Source organism: Mobula birostris, chromosome 3 (genome assembly GCF_030028105.1).
Source record: "Mobula birostris isolate sMobBir1 chromosome 3, sMobBir1.hap1, whole genome shotgun sequence".
NCBI lineage: Eukaryota > Metazoa > Chordata > Chondrichthyes > Myliobatiformes > Myliobatidae > Mobula > Mobula birostris.
In genome coordinates this window covers 229,245,940-229,269,450 of record NC_092372.1, presented here as the reverse complement: position 1 = coordinate 229,269,450, position 23,511 = coordinate 229,245,940, and the positions used below count along the sequence as shown (strand labels likewise).

Sequence of the window (23,511 nt, the reverse complement as noted above, 5' to 3'; positions counted from 1 at the left end):
CCTGTTCCAGGGGCACCCCTTGAACCCTCGGGATTACTGTGGCTGGACACCACTTCATGAGGCATGCAACCACGGGCACTTGGGTGAGTCTGTGCTCATGCTGGGGGAGACCCCTTGGTCTGCACTTGTAGAGCTGTACATGAACTGTCCCTCCCCTCCCCTCTACTGAACTGTCCCACCCCTCCCCTCTACTGAACTGTCCCACCCCTCCCCTCTACCGAACTGTCCCTCCCCTCCCCTCTACCGAACTGTCCCTCCCCTCTACCGAACTGTCCCTCCCCTCCCCTCCCCTCAACGGAACTGTCCCTCCCCTCCCCTCCCCTCAACTGAGCTGTCCCTCCCCTCCCCTCCCCTCAACTGAGCTGTCCCTCCCCTCCCCTCCCCTCTACTGAGCTGTCCCTCCCCTCTACTGAGCTGTCCCTCCCCTCTACTGAACTGTCCTTCCCCTCCCCTCCCCTCCCCTCAATTCTCCCTCCCCTCCCCTCAATTCTCCCTCCCCTCCCCTCAATTCTCCCTCCCCTCCTCTCTACTGGACTGTCCCTCCCCTCAATTCTCCCTCCCCTCCCCTCAATTCTCCCTCCCCTCCCCTCAATTCTCCCTCCCCTCCCCTCAATTCTCCCTCCCCTCCCCTCAATTCTCCCTCCCCTCCTCTCAATTCTCCCTCCCCTCCTCTCTACTGGACTGTCCCTCCCCTCCCCTCTCCTCCACTGAACTGTCCCTCCCCTCCCCTCTTACTGAACTGTCCCTCCCCTCCCTCTTACTGAACTGTCCCTCCCCTTCCCTCCCTTCTTACTGAACTGTCCCTCCCCTCCCCTCCCTTCTTACTGAACTGTCCCCTGCCCTCCCCTCTGCTGAACTGTCCCTCCCCTCCCCTCTACTGAACTGTCCCTCCCCTCCCCTCCCTTCTTACTGAACTGTCCCTCCCCTGCCTCCTCTCTACTAAACTGTCCCTTCCCTCCCCTCCCCTCTACTGAACTGTCCCTTCCCTCCCCTCCCCTCTACTGAACTGTCCCTCCCCTCCCCTCCCTTCTTACTGAACTGTCCCTCCCCTGCCCTCCCCTCTACTGAACTGTTCCCCCCCTCTACTGAACTGTCCCCCCCTCCCCTCTACTGAACTGTCCCTCCCCACCCCCTCACCACTGAATTGCACCAACAAGTGATCCCATGGGGGAGTGAGACACAGCTGGGGTAGTTGGAACAAGATTCCGGGAAGTAGTTTAATTGACAACAAACACACACAGTCTGATACAGATGTTATATTGGGAGATACTCACAAAATACTGAAGGACTCGGCAAGTCAGGCAGCGTCTATGAAATGTTAACTCTTTCTTCCTCTCCATAGGTGCTGCCTCACCTGTTGGAGTTCATAAGACAGAGTAGCAGACTTAGGCCATTCAGCCCATTAAGTCTGCTCTGTTATTCCATCAGGGCTAATTATCCCTCTCAACCCCATTCTTCTGACTTCTCCCCATAGCTAATGCCCTGTCTAATCAAGAACCTATCAACCTCCAGTTTAAATATACTCAATGACTTGTCCTCCACAGCTGTCTGTGGCATTGAATTCTACATATTCGCCACCCTCTGGCTAAAGAAATTCTTCCTCTTCTCTATTCTAAATGAGCATCACTCCATTCTGAGTCTGTGCATTCTGGTCGTATACTCACCCATGACATGAAACATCCTCTCCACATCCACTCTATCAAGGCCTTTCAATATTTAATACATTTAAATGAGATTCCCCCTCCCCCACTTGTTTTTTTTTTGAACTCCAGTGAGTACAGGCCCAGAACCCTCAATCACTGCTCTTTCATTCCTGGAATTGCTCTCATGATCCGCCTCTTGACCCTCTCCTGTGCCAGATAAGGGGCCTAAAACTGCTCACAATACTCAAATGTGGTCTGACCAGTGCCTTATAAAGCCTCAGCATAACATCCTTGCTTTTATTGTGTACACCCCAGGGTTCTGAAAGAGGTGACTGAAGAGTTTGTGGAGGCATTAGTAAAGATATTTCAAGAATCACTGGATTCTGGAATGGTATCGGAAGACTGGAAAATTGTGTGAGCAGTTTTAGTCCCCTTATCTTAGAAAGGGTGTGCTGAAACTGGAGAGGGTTCAAAGAAGATTCATGAAAATGATTCCAGGATTGAATGGCTTGTCATATGAAGAGTGTTTGATGGCTCTGGGCCTGTATACACTTGAATTCAGAAGAATGAGGGGTGACCTCATTGAAACCTATGAAATGGTAAAGAGCCTTGATAGAGTGGATGTGGAGAAGACGTTTCCTGTGATGGGAGAGTCTAAAACCAGCAAACACAGCCGCAGAATAGAGGGGTGTCCTCTTAGAGCGGAGTTGTGGATTTTCTTTAGCCAGAGAGTGGTGAATTGTGGAATTCTTTGCCACAGGTGGCTGTGGAGGCCAAGGCTTTATATATATTTGAGGCAGAGGTTGATAGATTCTTGATCAGTCAGGGTATGAAGGGATACGGGGAGAAGGCAGGAGACTGGGGAAGAACCGATCAGCCACGATGAAATGATAAAGCAGACTCGATTGGCCAAATGGCCTAATTCTGCTTTTATGTCTCATGGTCTTGTAATCTGATCTTGAGTCAAACTGGAGTGAACTGAGAGTGGAGCTGGGATATTGCTGAACAGAGGAGGCCATTTGACCTGTCCAGCCAATGCCAGCTGGAGACCCACAACACGTAAAGAGGCCCTTCGGCCTGCGGAGTTTGCACTAACGTAAACCAAACAACCCATATTTTATTCTCCTCCGTTACCCCTGCCAGATTTGGCCCCTCACCTCCACGCCACGGGTAATTTTCAGCAACACCTCAGTTTGTTGGGATCTGGGCGGGATCAAGAGCGCCTGAGGAGACCCATGCGATCGCAGGAAGAACTTGCAAGCTCTACACGTACAGTGCCGGAGGCTGGGATCCCACCCGGGTCTCTGGAGCTGGGAGATCCTGAGGGTGGGGGGAGACTCCAGTTGGCAGGGGCGTGCGGGGAAGGTAGGAACCGGGAGAATCCTCTCGTCTGTGAGCATATTGAGGGTGTGGGGGCCGGAACTGATGGTGGGCTGTGCTGTGCTTCCCAGAGGTTGTCCGGTTCCTCCTGGATCACCAGGCCAACATCAACGATGCGGGTGGGCCGCACTGTGAGGGAATCACCCCCCTGCACGATGCCATCGTCTCCGGCAACTTCGCTGTGGCCCAGCTGCTGGTTGAGAAGGGAGCGTCGGTGACGGTCCGGAATGCTGAGGTCAGTATGGTCTGGAAACCTGGAGCTTGGAACTGGTGAGGAAGGGGTCAAGGGGTCGGGAACTTTGGTCCCAGTGAGGGAAAGAATGGGAGCATTGGGGTCAGTACAGTCCAAAACGCTGGGTCTGCTGAGGGAGCTGGACTGGAACGTCTGTGTCAGTACAATAGGGAATGTGTGGATGGGGAACGGGAGCACCCGGGTTGTCAAGGGAGATGGCTGGGAATGCTGGGGTGAGTGAGGATGATGGTTGGGAATGCCATAGTCCTTGAGGGAGGGATATGGGAACATGGGGTTGATGTTGGGAGTGTGGTAGGAAGAACAGTGGGGTTCGAGAGGGAGGAGTTCAGGAATGCCAGAGTTGGTGTGGGGGGGTGGAGTTAGGAATGCCGGAGTCGGTGTGGGGAGGGGGGTCCGGATTGCCGGAGTCGGTGGAGGGGGGTGAAGGGGGCCCTAGGACATTGGCTCCTCCTCCCGGGAGATTTTCCAGCCTCGTCTGTTCGTGTCAGCTGAGCACCTGAATTTGGAAGCCAGCTGGGTGCGTGCATGGCCTTGTCTGCTCACCCCCAGGCCGTGCCGGGCCTCTCCTCATCTTTCTCAGCCTTTGATCCTCAGTTATTGAGCACACAGGACAGGCCCTCAGCGGACCACATCTGTGCCGAACTCAATGACAGGTTCAAACGAACCTCCTGAGTCAGTGATCCATACCCCTCCGTATGGCTATTAAAGAGCCTCGTAAACTCCTCCTTCTCCACCTCCACCCCAGGCACCCCCACTCTGTGTGATCGCAGTCAGCACAACACTGTCACAGCTCAGGACGTCGGACTTCAGAGTTCAATCCCAGCATCCTCTGCAAGGCATTTGTATTTTCTCCCCGTGACCACGTGGGTTTCCTGCTAAAGTCCAGTTAGTAGGTTAATTGGTCTCTGTAAAATGTTCCGTGCTAAGCTAGGGTTAAATGGGAGGTTTCTGGGTGGCACCATTCAAAAGACTGGCAAATCTTGTCTCACGCTGTGTCTAAATTTAAAAAAAACTATTCCATACATCTCCTTGAAACTTCACCCTCTCACTGGGCGAATGATTTCCATGATGAAGTCACTGGCCGGGGCAGAAAGGTTCTCAGATGAGCTCTAATGGCCACGTGTTCACGACCAAGGCAAGCCACCGTAGTTGGAGGAAATGGGCTGTGGTCAAACCTGGAGAGGGATGGGCTCCGCCAGGTTTCAGATGCCCAAGACACGCCACATGATAAGCACACCAAAAAGCAACTTCATACCGGATCGATTGCAGCCCGGGTTACCAGTGACCGCGCTATCTGTCTCACACCAGGATGGACGTGATAAATGTGCTGCTGGTGATTCGACACAGAAGATCCATGGCAGAGAGAACATCACAATCGCCACATGGAATGCAAGAACGCTGAACCAAGCAGGGAAACTCAGAACTCACACATGAGATGGAAAGATACAACTGGCACCTCCTCGGGCTCTGTGAAGCCAGATGGAAGAACGCTGGAGAAGTGCCTACCGAGGAAGAACATGTACTCTATTATAGTGGAGAAGAGAACAGACATGAAAATGGCGTAGGGTTCCTAGTCAACAAATCCATCAAGAACGCTGTCCTAGGATGCCAAGCAGTGTCAAGCAGGCTCATGACCATCTGCCTGCAAATAAAACCATTCAACATCACAGTGGCACAAGTCTACGCTCCAACAGCAGACTACAACGATGAACACATTGAAGAGTTCTATAAGAAACTACAAGATGTCATTGACAAGGTGGACAAAAAAGATATTTTGATCATTCAGGGTGACTGGAATGCCAAGGTGCACAGAGATGCACAAGATGAGTGGGGGGGGATCTCATCGGCCCCTCATGCAATGACACCTCCAATGAGAGGGGACTACGCCTGCTGGAATTTGCCAGTTATAACAACATAGTGCTCTCAAACACACTTGGAGAGCACAGAGCATCCCGAAGATGGACCTGGCATGCCCCCAGTGGTCAACATGACCAGACTGACTACATCCTGGTGCAAAGACGGCACAAATCTGGTGTGAACAGACCGAAGACCAGAGCATTCCCGGGAGCAGATGTGGGCAGTGACCATGACCTTATGATGAACATCAGAATGCACTTGAGGAGAATCAACTAGCCAAAAACCAGTCGGCTGAGATTCGACCTGAAAAACTGAAAGACCCCACCATCTCTGAAGAATTTCAGGCAGCAACTGGGGGGAAGTTTGCACCAATACTCCTCCTTGATGAAGACTTGGAGACCACCACAAATAACCTTGACACAGTGATGATGGAAACAGCAAGCAAGATTCTGGGGCAAACCCGCTGTAAGTCTAAACCAGGGGTCACTAACAAGATACTGGATATGTGTGACACAAGAAGGAAAAACACAGCAGAGGGAAGAACAGAATACAGGAAAATCAACAAGGAAATCAGGAGGAAAATGAAGGAAGCAAAGATGGATAACCGAACAATGTGCGGACATTGAAGACAGCCTCTCCAACAACACAAAGAAGACATTCCAACTGGCGAAAGATCTTACCAAAGAAAAACAAGCCAAAGTGAACACCATCCAAGACAAAAATGGCAAAAGTCTCACAAAAGGAAAGGAAATAATGGAAAGGTGGACAGAGTACTGTTCAGAACTGTACAACTCCCAGAACAAAGGGGATCCAAGCGTGCTGAATGTGCAGGAATCTTCGATGAGGATGACTATCCAACCATGCATGAAGAAGTTGAAGCTGCAATATGATCACTGAAGTGTGGGAAGTCAACAGGAGTTGACAACATCCCTGCTGAACTGCTGAAGCATGGAGGAAAGGCCACGATAGACATGCCTACCACCATCTGCAATGAGATCTGGCAGACAGGTGAATGGCCGACACCTTGGACTCAGAGTCGCTGATCACTGTGCTTCCCAAGAGAGGCAATCTCCAACTTTGCCAGAATTAGTTTGATCAGCCACGTAAGCAAGGTAATGCTCAGAATCATCTTGAACAGACTGAGACCTCAGGCAGAAGACATCTTTGCCGAGGAACAAGCAGGCTTCCGTAAGGGCAGAAGCACCATTGAACAGATTTTCAACCTCCGCACCCTCTGTGAGGAACACCTTCAGCACCAGAGAGTTCTACCACGTCTTCATAGACTTCAAGAAGGCGTTTGACAGAGTAGCGTGATGCCTTATGGGCCACCATGAAGAAATTCAACATGGGGCAAAAGCTGATTCGTACAATCCATCAGCTTTATGCCAAGGCAACCAGTGCAATACTTGCTCAGGGCACCATTGGGAAGTGGTTCCATACCTCTGCAGGAGTCCGTCAGGGCTGCCCCCTCTCCCCCACTCTCTTCAACGTCTTCCTGGAACGGATCATGAGTGTTGCCCTTGAAGATCATGTGGGCAGAGTCAGCATCGGAGGGAGGAACATCACAAGCCTAAGATTTGCTGATGACATTGATGGACTTGTAGGAAAAGAGGACGACCTGGTCAAACTGGTCAGCCATCTTGACAGAGCCACCACAAGGTTTGGAATGGAACTAAGTGCTGAGAAAACCAAGCTCATGGCAAATGTCAACAATGCCATCACAACAGACATCTCAGTCCATGATCAGAAACTTGAGACAGCGCAGCAGTTCAAGTACCTGGGAGCAATCATCAGTGATGAAGGATCAAGACCAGAAGTCCTGGCAAGAACCGCAGAGACAATGACTGCACTATCCAAACTCAAGACAATATGGAGGGACAGCGACATCACCATGAAGTACAAGATCAGACTCCTACGTGCATTGGTATTCTCCATCTTCCTGTACGTATGTGAGACATGGACCCTCACAGCAGAGCTACAGAGGAAGATACAGGCATTGGAAATGAGATGCTATCGCAACATCTTGGGCATCTCATACTTGGACCATAAACGAGCAGGTCCGTAAGACCATCCAGCACCACATTGGCCCCCATGAAGACCTTCTCAACGGTGAAGGAAAGAAAGCTGAGATGGTACGGCCACGTAATAAGATCCAGTGGCCTTGCAAAGACTGTTCTACAAGAAACTGGAGGGGAAAAGAAGGAGGGGTAGACAGAGGAAAAGATGGATGAACAACATTAAAGAATGGACAGGGAAAACAATTGCGGTGACCCAGGCTCTGGCACACAACCGCGACAGATGGAACAGACTGGTGCAAAGCTTGTCATGACAGCGCCCCAACAACTCCTCCAGGAGTTTAGGGTGCAAGGCAAGGCAAGGCTCTCACTTGTCAATACATTCCCTCTCGTAGTTGAGTTTGCTACACTGTGAGAAAATCCTCTGACTATCTACCCTATCTATGCCTCTCATCAATTTCTATCAGGTTTCCACACAGTCTTCGTTCCAGAGGAAACAGCACTTGTCCAGCCTGTACTTGGAGCACATACCCTCTAATCCGGGCGGCATCCTGGTGAACCTCTTCTGCACCCTCTCCAAAACTCCCACATCCTTGCTGGAATGGGCACTGTACTCCAAGTGCAGCCTGGCTGTCAATTTTTTTATTTGTTTGGAGGTACAACGTGAAGCAGCACCTTCCGGCCTAACGAGCTGCACCGCCCAGCAACCACCTGTTCACAGGATGATTTACAATGACCAATTGACCTGCTAACCGGTACTACTTTGGAATATGGGAGGAAACCCACGCATTCTAAGGGAAGAACGTACAAACTCCTTATAGGTGCCACCGGAATTGAACTCCGGAACACCCGAGTTGTGGTGTCGTGCTGACGTTACTGTGGAAGTATTTACAGGATTGCAATGATTGTAGTATTGCACTCACCTCCAGAGTCTCTGACTCTCCTGCGGGTGAGTGCATCTTACTGGGTGCTGTTCTCTTTGATCCTCAGGGTCAGACTCCCCTGGAGAGCCTGCGAAAGTGGGAGCGCGACTATCGCATGGACCTCGACCACGATACGAGGCTGCAGTGCAGACATCTGGAGAAGCTGCTGATGAGCACCCTGGCCCGAGGCGAGCCTCACCGTAAGTCCATACCGCAGTTCATCCAGCTCCAGTCCCGGCCAGGGACGCCTCCATTACACTGGCGTGGATACTGCTTGTTCCTGGGCATCAGTGAAAAAGTTTTATTATAAAACATAAGACATAGGAGCACAGTTATGCTATTTGGCCCATCAGGTCTGCACCACTATTCCATCATGCCTGATTTATTATCCCTCTCAGCCCCATTCTCCTGCTTCTCACCATAACCTTTGCCATGACTAATCAAGAACCTGTCAACCTCCACTTTATACCCAGTGACTTGGCCTCCTTAGCCATCTGTGGCAATGATTTCCAGAGATTCACCACCCTCAGGCTAAAGAAATTCCTCCTCATCTTTGTTCCAAAGAGAAGTCCTTCTATTCTGAGGCTGTGCCCTCTGGTCCAAGACTCGCCCACAAAATAAAATATTCTCTCCACATCCACTCTATCTAGATCTTTCAATATTGACAGGTTTCAGTTCCAGGTTTACCCCACATTCTTCTAAGTTTCAGTGAGTACAGGCCCAGAGCTATCAAATGCTCTCACTAACCCTTTCATTCCTGGAATCATGAACCTCCTCTGGACCCTCTCCAATGCCAGCACATCTTTTCTTAGATAAGGGGCCTATAACTGTTCGCAACACGCCAAGTGCAGTCTGACCAATGCCTTACAAAGCCTCGATATTACTTCCTTGCTTTTATATTCTAGTCCTTTAGAAGAGAATGGTAGCATTGCATTTGCCTTCCTAACCACCGACTCAGCCTGCAAGTTAACCTGTAGTCTCACGTGACACGAAGGTTGGTGGAGATATGGATAGCATAGAAGGTTATCATAGATTACCATGGGACAGACAGGCTGCAGAGCTGGTCTGAAAAGTGGCAGATGGAGTTCAATCCAGAAAGTTTGAAATGATTCACTTTGGAAGGGAGAACTTGAAGTCAGAGTACGTGGCAGGATTCTTAGCCATGTGGAGCAACAGATAGACCTTGAGGTCCACATCCATAGGTCCCTCAAAAATTGCTGTGCAAGTTGATAGGGTTGTTAATAAAGTGCGTGGTGTGTTGACCTTTACTAGTCGGGGAATTGAGTTCAAGAATCATGAGGTAATGTTATGGTCTACACAACATGAGGTAAGCCATAGGAGCAGAATTAGGCCATTCAGCCTGTCAAGTCTGTTCCACCATTCCTTCATGACTGATCCCAGATCCCACACAACCCCATACACCTGCCTTCTCACCATAACCTTTAATGCTCTGACCAATCAGGACACTATCAATTGTCACTTTAAACCTACCCATGGCCTTGGCCTCCACTGCAGTCTGTGCAGAGCATTCCACAGATTCGCTGCTCGCTAGCTTAAAAAAAAATTCCTCCTTACCTCTGTTCTAAAGGATCATCCCCCAATTTCTGAGGTTGTTCTGGATACCCCACCATAGGAAACATCCTCTCTACATCCACCCGATCTAGTCCCTTCAACATTCAGTAGGTTTCAATGAGATCCCCACACATTCTTCTAAATTCCAGTGAATACAGGCCCAAAGCTGCCAAATGCTCCTCATATGTTAACCCCTTCATTCCCGGAATCATTCTTGTGAGCGTCCTCTAGACTCTCTCCAATGACAATTCATCTTTCCTGAGATATGGGGCCCCAAACTGTTGACAATACTCCAAGTGTGGCCTGACCAGTGTCTTATAAAACCTCAGCATTATCTTGTTTTTTTATTCTACTCCCCTTGCAATGAATGCCAACCTTGTATTTGTCTTCTTTACCACAGACTCATCCTTGTAAATTAACCTTCTGGGAGTCTTGCATGAGGACCCAAGTCCCTCTGCAAATCTGATATTTGAACCTTTTCTCCATTTGGATAATAGTCTGCACTTTTCTGTTCCTTTTACCAAAATGTGTTTGTGACAGTGTTCCATCTGCCACTTTTTTGGCCGTTCTTCCAATTTATCTTCCTGTGTACATACATTTATTGATGCTTCTGGACACCTAAGTCCTTCTGCAATCGCATTGCTTCCTCAGCACTATCTACCCCTCCATCTATCTTCGCATTATCTGCAAACTTTGCCACAAAGCCATCAGTTCCATTATATTAATCATTCACAAACAATGTGAAAAGCAGCGGTCCCAATACTGACCCCTGGGGAACACCACTGGTCACTGGCAGCCAACCAGAAAAGGCCCCTTTTATTCCCACTCACTGCCTCCTGCCTGTCAGCCATTTTGCTATCCATGCCAGTATCTTTCCTATAACACCATAAGATTTCATCTTGTTAAGCAGCCTCATGTGTGGCCTTATCAACTGTTTCTGAAAAACCAAGTAAATGACATCCTCTGCTTCTGCTTTGTCCACCCTGCTTGTTACTTCCTCTAAGAAATCAAACAGATTTGTCAGGCAAGATTCCCCTTTACAGAATCCATGCTGACTTTGACTTATTTTATCATTAGTCTCTACCTCGAAACCTCATCCTTTACAGTAGACTCCAGCACTTTCCCAAGCGCTGAGGTTTGGCTAACTAACCTATAATTTCCTTTCTTTTGCCTTCCTCCCTTAAAGAGTAGAGTGACATTTGCAATCTTCCAGTCCTCTGGGACCATGCCAGAATCAAGTGATTTTTGAAAGATCATGACCAATGCATTCGTTATCTCTTCAGAAACCTCTCTCAGGACTCTGGGATGCAGTCCACCTGGCCCAGGTGACTTATCCACCTTAAAACCTTTGAGTTTGCCAGCACTTTTTCCTTTGTCGTAGTTATGGTACTCACTCCTGCTCCCTGACAGTCACGGACCTTTGGCACACTGCTAGTATCTTCCACAGTGAAGACTGATGCAAAGTACTCATTAAGTTAATCTGCCATTTCTTTGCTCCCCATTACTACCACACCAGCATCATTTTCCAGTGGTCCAATATCAACTCTCACCTCCCTTTCTTTTAATCTCTATACAACAGAAAAAACTTTTGGTATCCTGCTTTACATTATTGGGTAGTTTGCCCTCATATTTCATCTTTTCTCTTATAACTTTTTTAGTTGCCTTTTGTTGGATTTTAAATCTTCTCAATCATCCAACTTCCCACACATTTTCGCTACCTTTATATGCTGTTTCCTTGGCTGTTATGCAGTCCTTAACTTCCCTTGTCAGCCATGGTTGCCTACCCCTGCCATTTGAGAACTACTTCTCTAGGACATATCTATCCTGCGCCTTGTGAACTATCACTATTCCCAGAAACTTCAGCCACCTCTGCTGCGTTATCATCCCTGCCAGTATCCTCTTCCAATCCACCTGGGCAAGCTCCTCTCTCATGCATCTGTAATTCCCTTTATTCCATTATAATACTGATACATGTGACTTGTGCCTCTCCCTCTCAAATTGCAGTATACCTTCAATCATATGATCAGTAACTCCTAAGGATTCCTTTACTTTAAGCTCCCTAATAAAATCTGGATTAGTACACAACAGCCAATCTAAGATGGCCTTTCCGCGAGTAGGCTCAAGCACAAGCTGCTCTAAAAAGCCATCTCGTCAGCATTCAACAAATTCATTCTGTTGTGATCTGGCATGAACCTGATTTTCCCAATCCTCTTGCATGTTGAAGTCCCCCATTACAATTGTGACATTACCCTTATTACATGCCTTTTCCAGCTCCCTTTGCAATCTCAACCCCACATCTTGGCTACTATCTGGAGGCCTATATATGATTCCCATAATGGTAATTTTACCCTTGCAGTTTCTTAACTCCACACACAAAAATTCAACATTCTCTGACCCTATGTTACAGTTTTCTAAAGATGTAATTCCATCTCTTACCAACAGAGCCACACCACCGCAATGCCTTCCAGTGTTTTCAATACAAAGTATATCCTTTGATTTTAAGGTCCCAACTATGGCCTTCTTTCAACCACGACTCAGTGATGCCCAGAATTAGACCAATCTCTAATTGTGCCACGAGTTCGTCTACCTTATTCCGAATGCTACACGCATTTAAATACAACACCTTCAGTCTGCATTCTTCGCCCTTTTGAATTTTGCCTCTGTGGTACAATTTAACTCTTTGCACTGTCTGCATTTGTGCCAAATCATTGGCTTGTCCTTCCTTACATTCATGTTACTTGTAACCTTGCTGGCTCATCCTCAGCTCTGACATACTGGTTTACATCCCCCTGCCATGTTTGTTTAAACCACTCCCAACAGCTCTCATAACCCTGCGCACAAGAATATTGGTCCCCCTTGGATCCAAATGCAACCCATCCCTTTTATACAGATCACACCTGCCCCAGAAGAGGTCCCAATGATCCAGAAATCTGAATCACTGTCCCCCGCTCCAATTCTTCAGCCGCACATTTATCTGCCAGCTCGTTTTATTCCTATCTTCACTGTCACATGGCACAGGCAGCAATCCTGAGAGGCAGGATTTATGAGCATTTGGAGAGACATAATCTGATTAGGGATAGTCAGCATGGCTTCGTCAAGGACAGGTCATGCCTTGCGAACCTGAGTGAATTCTTTGAGGATGTAACAAAACACATTAATGAAGGTAGAGCAGTAGATGTAGTGTACATGGATTTCAGTAAGGCATTTGATAAGGTTCCCCATGCAAGGCTCATTCAGAAAGTAAGGAGGCATAGGATCCAAGGAGACCTTGCTTTGTGGATCCAGAATTGACTTGCCCACAGAAGGCAAAGAGTAGTTGTAGATGGTTCATATTCTGCATAGAGAATGGTGACCAGTGGTGTTCCTCGGAAATCTGTTCTGGGACCCCTTCTCTTTGTGATTTTTATAAATGACCTGGATGAAGAAGTTAGTAAGTGTGCTGATGACACAGTTGGGGGTGTTGTTGACAGTCTCAAGGGCTGTCAGAGGTTTCAGCGTGTCATCAATACGATGCAGTACTGGGCTGAGAAGTGACAGATGGAGTTCAACCCAGTTAAGTGTGAAGTGGTATACTTCGGTAGGTCAAAATATAATAATGTTAAGACTCCTGGCAGTGTGGAGAATCAGCGAGTTCTTGGAGTCCGTGTCCATAGAGTATTCATGGCTGCTACGCGGGTTGACAGTGTTGTTAAGAAGGCATACGATGTGTTGGCCTTCATCAACCTGAGTTGAGTTGAGTTCAAGAGCCGTGAGGTAATGTTACAGCTGTATAAGACCTTAGTTAGACCCCACTTGGAGCACTGTGTTCAATTCTGGTCACCTCACTACAGGAAGGATGTGGATAACTATTGAGAGAGTGCAGAGGGGATTTACAAGGATGTTGCCTGGATTGGAGATCATGCCTTATGAGAATAGGTTGAGTGAACTTGGCCTTCTCTCCTTGGTGTGACAGAGGATGAGAGGTGACCTGATAGAGGTGTATAAGATGATGAGAGGCATTGATTGGGTGGATAGGCAGAGGCTTTTTCCCAGGGCTGAAATGGCTAACATGGGGGGCACAGTTTTAAGGTGCTTGGAAGTAGGTACAAGGGGGATGTCAGAGGTAAGTTTTTCACACACAGAGTGGTAGGTGCGTGGAATGCACTGCCAGCACCAGTGGTAGAGGCAGATACAATAGGGTCTTTTAAGAGGGGTACATGGAACTTGGAAAAATAGAAGGCTATACGGTAAGGAAATTCTAGGTAGTTTCAAAAGTAGGTTACGTGGTTGGCACAACATTGTGGGCCGAAGGGCCTGTAACGTGCTGTAGATTTCCATAATCTGTGTTCTGTTACTTCACTTGAGGTCAAGAGTCTTTTATTGTACCAGAGGACAGTTCAGTAGTTTTATTAGACCATAAGATATCAGAGCAGAATTGGGCTATTTGACTCATTAAGTCTGCTCCGCCATTTCATCTTGGCTGATCCATTTTCACTCTCAACTTCAGTCTCCTGCCTTTCCCCCATATCCCTTCATGCCCTGACCAATCAAGAGCCTACCAATCTCTTCCATAAGTATTCATAAAGAGTTGACATCCACAGCTACCTGTGGCAACGAATTCCACAGGTTCACCACTCTTTGGCTGAAGAAATTCCTCCTCATCTCCGTTCTAAAATGATGTCCCTCTATCCTGAAGTTGTGTTCTCTAGTCTTAGACACTCTCACCACAGGAAACATTCTCTCCACATCCACTCTGTAAAGGTCTTTCACCATTCGAAAGGTTCCAATTAGGTCAACCCTCATTCTTCTGAATTCAAGTGAATGAAAGCTCAGAGCCATCAGACACTCTTCATATGACAAGCCATTTAATCCTGGAATGATTTTCGTGAACCTCCTTTGAACCCTCTCCAGTTTCAGCTGCTCACAATACTCCAAGTGAGGCCTCGCCATTGCTTTATAAAGTCTCAACATTGCATCGTTGTTTTTATGTTTTAGTCCTCTTGAAAGGAATACTGTCTGAGACTCCCTTAAGAGGCTACCACCATCACTGACAATGCATTCCACACACCCTCCACTTTGTGTGAAAAACTCACCTCTGACGTCCCCCTTGTACCTGTTTCCAAGCACCTTAAGATTATGCCCCTCTTGTTAGCCATTTCAGCCCTGGGGAAAAGCCTCTGACTATCCACCCAATCAATGCCTCTCATCATCTTATACACCTCTATCAGGTCACCTCTCATCCTCTGCCGCTTTTGCCTCCCTCACCACAGACCCAACTTGCAAATTAACGTTTAGGGAATCCTGCACAAGGACTTCCAAGTCCCTTTGCTCCTCCAATTTTTGTGTTTTCTCTCCATTTAGAAAATAGTCAAGCTTTCATTTCTTTCTACTGAAGTGCATGACCATACATTTCTCAACACTATATACAATCTGCCGCCACTTTTTGCCCATTCTCATAATTTATCTACAGTGTCCTTCTGTAGCTTCTCTACTTCCTCAAAACTACCTGCCCCTCCACCTATCTTCATATTGTCTGCAAACTTTGCAACAAAGCCATCAATTCCATCATCCAAATCATTGACATATAACGTAAAAAGAACTGAGATAGAAGTTGTCCTTAAGTCTGGTGGATACGTTCTCTCAGGCTTTTTGCATGAATGGTTTCAAATTTGGAACCAGCTCACTGAAGGGAGGTCTAAGATTGAGGGGGTCAGTTAGAATATTTTATTTACTCATTTCTTCGCTGTTGGGACCTACTAAATTCCTGCTGTCTCTGACCTGGGAGTGTATGATGGGACAGTGTGAGGGAGCTATACTCTGTCTGATATTGGGAGTGTGTGATGGGACAGTGTAGAGGGAACTTCTCTCTGTGACTGATCCCAGAATGTGTGATGGGACGGTATGGAGAGAGTTTCACCCTGTCTCCCTGTGTGAGGTCTAACCTGCTGTTGTGCTCCCATGCAGGTCCCCAGCTTGGCCAGTGTTTCGGAGAGAGCGACCTGTTTGACTCGGAGAGTTCTCAGAAGAGCACGTTGTCTGCCTCACAGGACACTGCCCCGGACGCCGGCAGACGGAGGACAGGGAGGGTAACCCTGACTCAAAGCCGCAGCACCCAGGGGCACCGGCATAGGGGAGCCCAGGAACCCCTACTTCACACTGCATGCAGCACCCAGCTACTCTCCCAGAGAAGGATGGGACGCTCGGACATTAGAGAGGTGCCATCAGAAGGGGAGGGGGAGGAGGAGGTCCCTATGGATCGGTTCCACCCAGTGAGGAAGCCACGGAGAGAGGTGGTTCCCACATCCCTGTGTGACCTTGGAGTTGCCAGTGGTCATGGGGCGTCCGGCCCCGAGCTGGGGAGGGTATCGGGCGACTCCAGCCCTGCAGCCTCCACCTACCAGGCAGCAATGCGGGGGCTGGGGAGTGCGAAGTCCCGCCTGCTGTCCCAGGCCGTAGCGGACCCCCCTCAGGTGTCCGCCATCCCGCCACCCAGACCCGCACTGGTCCCCGATGCAGAGTACCCGGATGATGACTGGCTGGAGGACGATCTAGGTGACCGCCGGCGGAGGAAGAGGCCGCGGGAACACGGAGGGGTGTCCCCAGACATCACCCCGGCAGAGTTGGACTCTGCCAGCGAGGACGAGCTCTTTGGGGGTTCCCCTGCCAAGTCGGCGCCTGCAGCTCCCAGATCCCGTGGCGGTCCTGCCCCGCAGAGGAAGAGGCCGCGGCAGGTGCGGATGACCCAGATCGTGGAAAGGACAGTGGTCGGGAGGACAGGGAGAATCGCCGGCATCGGAGGAGATACCACCAGCATGTCTGCCGACCGTATCCCTGAGCTCGGCACTCCAGTAGCAGCCCCTTACAACTCCACGGTAACACAACGCTCTCTTTATCCTCTCCTTCCATCTGCACCACACCACCCTTCTTCCATCTGTGCCACCCTCCCTCCATCTATCCTTTCCTTTCTCTGTACACCTATCCACCCCTCCCTCTCTCCGTCTGTATGGCCCCTCCCTCCAGCCTCTGCACCCTGTGGCTCAAAACAAGGTCAACTCTCCTCCATCACTGTCTTGAAGAAGGGTCTCTGTGTGAAACATCAACTCTCTGTTCATTTCCATTAATGCTGCCTGACCTGCTGAGTTCCTCCAGCATTTTGGGTGTGTTGCTCTGGATTTCCACCGACTGCAGAATCTCATGTTCATGATTTTCTGTGACAGTGATCTGTCCCAGTAATTCAATCTCCAGTCACTAACTGTTCAATCTTCCCTCTTTATTGAGTAGTTAAAAGTCGTCTTCTCAAGCTAATCATGGCCACTGGGGCATAGGCTGCCAACAGCAGCTCGCCAGAGCTCACTGGTCTTTCAAGATGTAGCCCGTCGAAGATCCTTCCTCACCCAGGGATGAGCTTCTTCCGGTGTTTCTGTATCTCTGGGTTCTGATGGAATGGGGTTGCTAACCCCATGGCCAACTCTCCTCCTTTTGTAGCCTCCTCGGGACCGTCCGTGACAGAGTTTAGTTACCAAGTCAGTAGTTGCTAACCATCCAGTGTGCCCTGTTAATTCACCATCCGATCTTGGTGTCGCCCTAGAGTTCAGCTCCGTCGATGACACAGCCTGTGAACACTGCAGTGGTTCCATCCATCAGGGTCAGGGTCAAGGTTCAAGAGTGCACTTTCCTGATCCCTGTGCCACACAGGTATGTCGGCGGGTCATTGCTTGTGGAGGGTTACTGAGAGGATCTGGCATATAAGAGCAAGAAGGGAATGCTGAGCACTGATCAGACCACACTGGAGTATCGTGAGCAGTTTTGGTGCCTCTTACCTCAGAAGCAAGAATCTGAGGGGGGCCGTGAGAATGATTCCAGGAAAGAAAGGGCTGACAAATGTGCGTTTGATGGCTCTGGGCATGTATTTCCTGGAGTTTAGAAGAATGAGGGGGGTATCTCATTGAAACCTGTTGAATATTGAATGGATCACAAAGACAAGAAAATCTACTGATGCTGGAAATCTAACACAAAATGCTGGAGGAACTCAGCAGGCCAGGCAGCATCAATGGTAGAGAGTAAGCAATCAACGTTTTAGGCCGAGCCCCTTCTTGAGGACTATTGAAACATCTAAATAGAGTGGATGTGAAGAGGATGTTTCCTATAGTGGGGGAGTCTAGGATCATAGGGCACAGCCTCACAATAGAGGGGCGTCCATTTAAAACGGAGTTGAGGAGGAATTTCTTTAGCCAGAGTGTAGTGAATCTGAATTTCATTGCCATAGATGGCTGTGGAGCCCAAGTCATTGAGCATATTTAAAGCAGAGATTGATAGGTTCTTGATCAATCGCAGTATCAAAGGTTACTAGAGGAGGCAGGAGAATGGGGTTGAGACAGATAATAAATCAACCATAATGGAATGGCAGAGCACACTCTATGGGCCAAATAGCCTAATTCTATGTCTTATGGTCTTATAGTCACTCAAACTGGACACTGACAGTCAATTAACAGACTGCAGCTTGGAGCAATCTCCCGGGAAAAGGGGCAGGGAGGGAGGGAATGAGGAACTTAGTGCCAGTGGATTGGGAAGGAGAGTGGGACCAATATTTGCATCTCCCTCTCAAATTGCGGGGTGAATTCTATCATATTATGATCACTATCTTCTAAGGGTTCCTTTATCTTAAGCTCCCTAATCAAATCTGATTCATTAGACAACACTGAATCCAAAATTGCCTTTCCCTAGTGGGCTCAACCCAGGGGTGAGTTGGGAACTCTGTCCTGGGGGATTGGGGAGAGGGTGAATGGGGAACTCGTCCCCAAGGGGATTGGATAGGATGGTGAATGGGGATCTCACTCACAGGGGGGTTGTGAAAGCTAGGAAGAGAGAGCTGAGATGGAAGTTTGGCTGTCTCTTGGTGAATATGTTGGGCAGGTCACTGCTTCTGATGCTGCATTCTAAATCTGGAAACAAGCCAGACAGACTGCAAACCATCTCTCGGTCAGTTTGCATCCAGGCAGCATAAAGGCAGTGGGCTAGGCACTGACAGTGTCATTCAGCACAGAAATAGTTCCTTCGGCCCAACTGCTCCATGCTGACCAAGATGCCCCATGCAAACTAGTCCCGTTTACCTGCATTTGATCCATACCCTTCCCATCCATGTACCCGTCCAACTGCATTTTCAAAGTTGTATTGTACCTGTCTCAACCACTTCTCTGGCAGCTGTTTCCAAATACCGACCACCCTTTGTATTTTTATTTAAAGCTGCCCCTCCAGATTCTTGTTAAATCTCCCCCGCCCCCTTCCGTCTTCTGTCCCCACTCTGGCCTCTTTCTTCTTTTCACCTGCTATCAACTCCCTCTGTGCCTCTCCTCCTTCCCTTTCTCCCATGGTCCACTCTCCGTCCTGTCAGATTCCATAAGACCAAAGACTCGACCTGCAAATTAATCATTGGGGAATCCTGCACAAGGACTCCCAAATCCCTATGTGCCTCAGATTTTTGTCTTTTCTCTCCATTTAGAAAATAGTTAACCCTTTCATTTCTTCTATCAAAGTGCAAGACCATACACTTACTGACATTGTATTCAATCTGCCACTTCTTTGCCCATTCTCCTAATCTGTCGTTCTATAACTTACCTTTTTCCTCAAAACTACCTGCCCTTCCACCTACCTTCACATCATCTGCAAACTTTGCTACAAGGCCATCAGTTCAATCATCCAGATCATTGACATGAACATAAAAAGAATTGTCCCAACACAGACCCCTGTGGAACTCCGCTAGTCATCGGCAGCTAGTCAGAAAAGGCTCCTTTTATTCCCACTCCTTGCCTTTTGCCAATCAGCCACTGCTTTATCCATGTTAGAAACTTTCCTGTAATACCATGGGTTCATAGCTCGTAAAGCAGCCTCGTGTGGAGAGAGAGACAATATAGGATCTAAGGAGCAGAATGTTGAATTTATCTAGGTAGAGATTAGGAATAGCAAAGCAAAAAAATCACTAATGGGAGTTGTCTGCAGGCCATTTAATTACATTTAATGGCACAGGGAATAAATCAAGAAATATTTGAGGCATGTAAGAATGGAACAGCGGTTATTGTATGGGCTTTAACTTGCACATAGATTGGGTGAATCAAGTTGGGCAAGGCAGTCCTGAGGAAGTCTTCATAGAATGCATATGTGATAGCTTTCTTGAATGGCATGTTACTGAACCTACAAGGGAACATGCTATCTTGGATCTGGTCTGTATAATGAGACAGGTACAATTAGTGATCTTGTGTTTAGGGATCCTCTTGAAAACAGTGATCGCAGTATGATTGAGTTTCTCATACAAATGGAGGGTGCAGTAGTTCAATTTAAAACTAGTGTATTGTGCCTAAATAATGGAGACTACAATGGGATGAGCGAGGAGACTAGGAACACAGGCTATATCGTGGGACAGTTGAGGAACAGTGGAAGACTTTCAAAGAGATTTTTCACAATGCTCAGCAAAAGTATATTCCAGTTAAAAGCAAGGACAGTAAGGGTGGGGAGAGCCAGCCTTGGATAACTATGCAAATAAAAGAAGGCATCAAACTAAAAGCTCGTGTGTACAAAGTTGCCAAGAGTAGTGGGAACTGGAAGATTGGGAAAATTTTAAAAAGCAACAAAGTACCACTAAGTGAGCAATAAAGAAAGGGAAGATACAAATGTAGATTATGAAAATAAACTAGCACAAAATATAAAAATGGATATAAAAAGTTTTTATAATTACATGAAATGGAGAAGGGTGGCTAAAGAGAACTTGGGTCCCTTGGAGGACGAGAAGGAGGAATTGATATTGGGTAATGAGGAAATGGCCAAGGCTTTGACTGACTATTCTGTGTCGGTCTTCACGGTGGAGTACATGTCTAAAATGCCAATGAGAGATGTTACGGATGCAATTGGGAGGTGAGGACCTCGATGCAACAGCTATCACTAAATAGTCATAGTCATACTTTATTGATCCCGGGGGAAATTGGTTTTCGTTACAGTTGCACCATAAATAATAAATAGTAATAGAACCATAAATAGTTAAATAGTAATATGTAAATTATGCCAGTAAATTATAAAATAAGTCCAGGACCAGCCTATCGGCTCAGAGTGTCTGACTCTCCAAGGGAGGAGTTGTAAAGTTTGATGGCCACAGGCAGGAATGACTTCCCATGACTCTCTGTGTTGTATCTCGGTGGAATGAGTCTCTGGCTGAATATACTCCTGTGCCCACCAAGTACATTACGTAGTGGATGGGAGACCTTGACCAAAATGGCATGCAACTTAGACAACATCCTCTTTTCAGACACCACCGTCAGAGAGTCCAGTTCCATCCCCACAAAGAGGTAGTGCTGAGCAAACTTGTGGGTCTAAAGATAGACAAATCCCCTAGTCCTGATGGAATACATCCCAGGGTACTGAAAGAAATGTCAGAAGTTATAGTAGGGGCTTTAGAGATAATTTATTAAAATTCTCAGGACTCAGGGCAGATCCTGGCGAAATGGAAGAAGGCAAATGTCACCCCACTGTTTAAAAATGGATGTAGGCAAAAGGCAGGTAACTATAGGCTCGAAATGTTGACTGTACTTTTTTCCCCATAGATGCTACCTGGCCTGCTGAGTTCCTCCAGTATTTTGTGTGGTGCTTGGACTTCCCAGCATCTGCATATTTTCTCTTGTTTGTAACTATAGGCTAGTTAGTTTAACATCTGTAGTTGGGAAAATGCTTGAAGCAATCATTGAAGAAGAAATAGCGAGGCATCTGGAAAGACATGGATCCATAAGGCAGACACAGCATGGATTCAGCTAAGGCAGGTCCTGTTTGACAAGCTCACTGGAGTTCATTGAGGATATAATGAGTGCAGTAGATAGAGCGAAACAGATGGACATTATTTACTTGGATTTCCAGAAAGTGTTCGATAAGGGGCCACATAAAAGACTTATCCATAAGATGAGGATGCCTAGAGTTGGGGTGGTGTATTAGCACGGATAGAGCATTGGTTAACTAATAGAAAGCAGAGAGTTGGGATACATGATGTTACTCTGGTTGGCAGCCAGTGGTGAGCGGTGTGCCACTGGAGTCAGTGCTGGGTCCACAACCGTTAACAATCTGGAAGAGGGGACCGAGTGTAGTGTATCTAAGTTTGCTGATGATACTAAATTGAGTGGAAAAGCAAATCGTGCAGAAGATACAGAGAGTCTGCAGAGAGATATAGATAGGTTAAGTGAGTGAGCAAGGATCTGGCAGATGGAATATAATGTTGGTAAATGTGAGGTCATCTACTTTGGAAGGAAAAATGGGAAATGAAGTTATTTAAATGGTAAAAGATTGCAGCACGCTGCTGTGCAGAAGGACTTGGGAGTGCTTGTGCATGAATCTCAAAAGGTTGGTTTGCAGGTACAGCAGGCTACCAAGAAGACAAATGGGATATTGCCTTTCATTGCTAGAGGGATTGAAATTAAGAGCAGGGAGGTTATGCTGAAACTGTACAGGGTACTGGTGAGGCCGCACCTGGAGTACTGTGTGCATATTCTGGTCTCCTTACTTGAGGAAGGATATACGGCTTTGGAGGCGGTGCAGAGGAAGTTCACCAGGTTAATTCCAGAGATGAGGGGGTTAGACTATGAGGAGAGATTGGGTCACCTGGGACTGTATTCGCTGGAATTCAGAAGAATGGGAGGAGATTTTATAGAAACATATAAAATTATGAAAGGGATAGATAAGATAGAGGCAGGAAAGTTGTTTCCACTGGTAGGTGAGACCAGAACTAGGAGACATAGCCTCAGGATTCAGGGGAGTAGATTTAGGGTGGAGATGAGGAGGAACTGCTTTTCCCAGAGGGTGTACAGACTGTAGAATTCCCTGCCTAATGAAGCAGTGGAGGCTACCTCAGTAAATATATTTTGGACAAGGTTGGATAGATTTTTACATAGTAGGGGAATTAAAGGTTATGTGGAAAAGGCAGGTAGGTGGAGATGAGTCCATGGTCAGGTCAGCCATGATCTTATTGAATGGCAGAGCAGGCTCGACAGGCCAGGTGGCCTATGCTCTTATTTCTTAAGTTCTTATGTTCACCTTCTCAAAAGCCTTCTGAAAATCCAAGTACACAACATCAACCGAATCTCCTTTGTCTATTCTGCTTTGAGTACCTTCAAAGAATTCCAGCAGATTTGTCAGGCAAGATTTTCCCTTGAGGAAACCATACTGATAACGGCCTATTTTATCATATACCTCCGAGTACCCCAAAACCACGTCCTTAACAATTGGCTCCAACATCTTCTCAACCACTGACCTATAATGTCCTTTCTTCTGCTTCTCTCCATTCATGAAGAGTGGAGTGACATTAGTTACTATTAAATCTCCTTCCTTTCACCTTAAACCTGTGCCTTCTAGTTCTTGATTCCCCAGCTCTGGGTGAAAAAACTATATGTTCACTCTGTCCGTGCCCCACAGAGGCCCTGCATTGGTCAGGGTCAACCATGGATATAGACATAGTCATACTTTATTGATCCCGGGGGAAATCACCCTTGCTGTCCAGGTGGTACACAAGCCAGGGCAGTGCGATAAGGAGAGCAAGCTGTTGCCCGTGCTACGGGCTTCCCCTCTCCACGCATCTGATGACTCCAAAGGAACTGCAGACGCCAATAGAGTTTGGCAGCAGAGGCATCACGAGAGTTGCCAGTCAGTGTTGAACTCAACATAGGGACACCACTTCCGGATTTTTCCTTGCAGTTTACTCCCGAATCCTTCCCCACGAGTGGGTATAGCCGCAAGGCTGCATAGGTCTAACATCACAGTTTCCTCCTCTTCGATGCGCTGCCAGCTATGGTTGATAAGCCCTATGTGCCCGACACAACTGGTTTTAAGGTGCAGTAACCTGCCTTTGCCTTCTCCAGGTTCCG

General features: G+C 47.6%; 1 protein-coding gene across 3 annotated transcripts in view; it reads left to right on the top strand.

Annotated features, from left to right (window-relative positions):
- Nucleotides 1–23,511, top strand: part of tonsl (tonsoku-like, DNA repair protein) — a 91,737-nt gene that overhangs the window by 45,460 nt on the left and 22,766 nt on the right. For all 3 annotated transcript variants that reach the window (XM_072254308.1, XM_072254307.1, XM_072254309.1), the window contains 5 exons: nucleotides 11–83; nucleotides 3,095–3,258; nucleotides 8,139–8,271; nucleotides 15,587–16,494; nucleotides 17,211–17,317. In XM_072254308.1, the coding sequence (XP_072110409.1) occupies nucleotides 11–83; nucleotides 3,095–3,258; nucleotides 8,139–8,271; nucleotides 15,587–16,494; nucleotides 17,211–17,317 (1,385 nt within the window). The remainder of the gene's footprint in view (nucleotides 1–10; nucleotides 84–3,094; nucleotides 3,259–8,138; nucleotides 8,272–15,586; nucleotides 16,495–17,210; nucleotides 17,318–23,511) is intronic.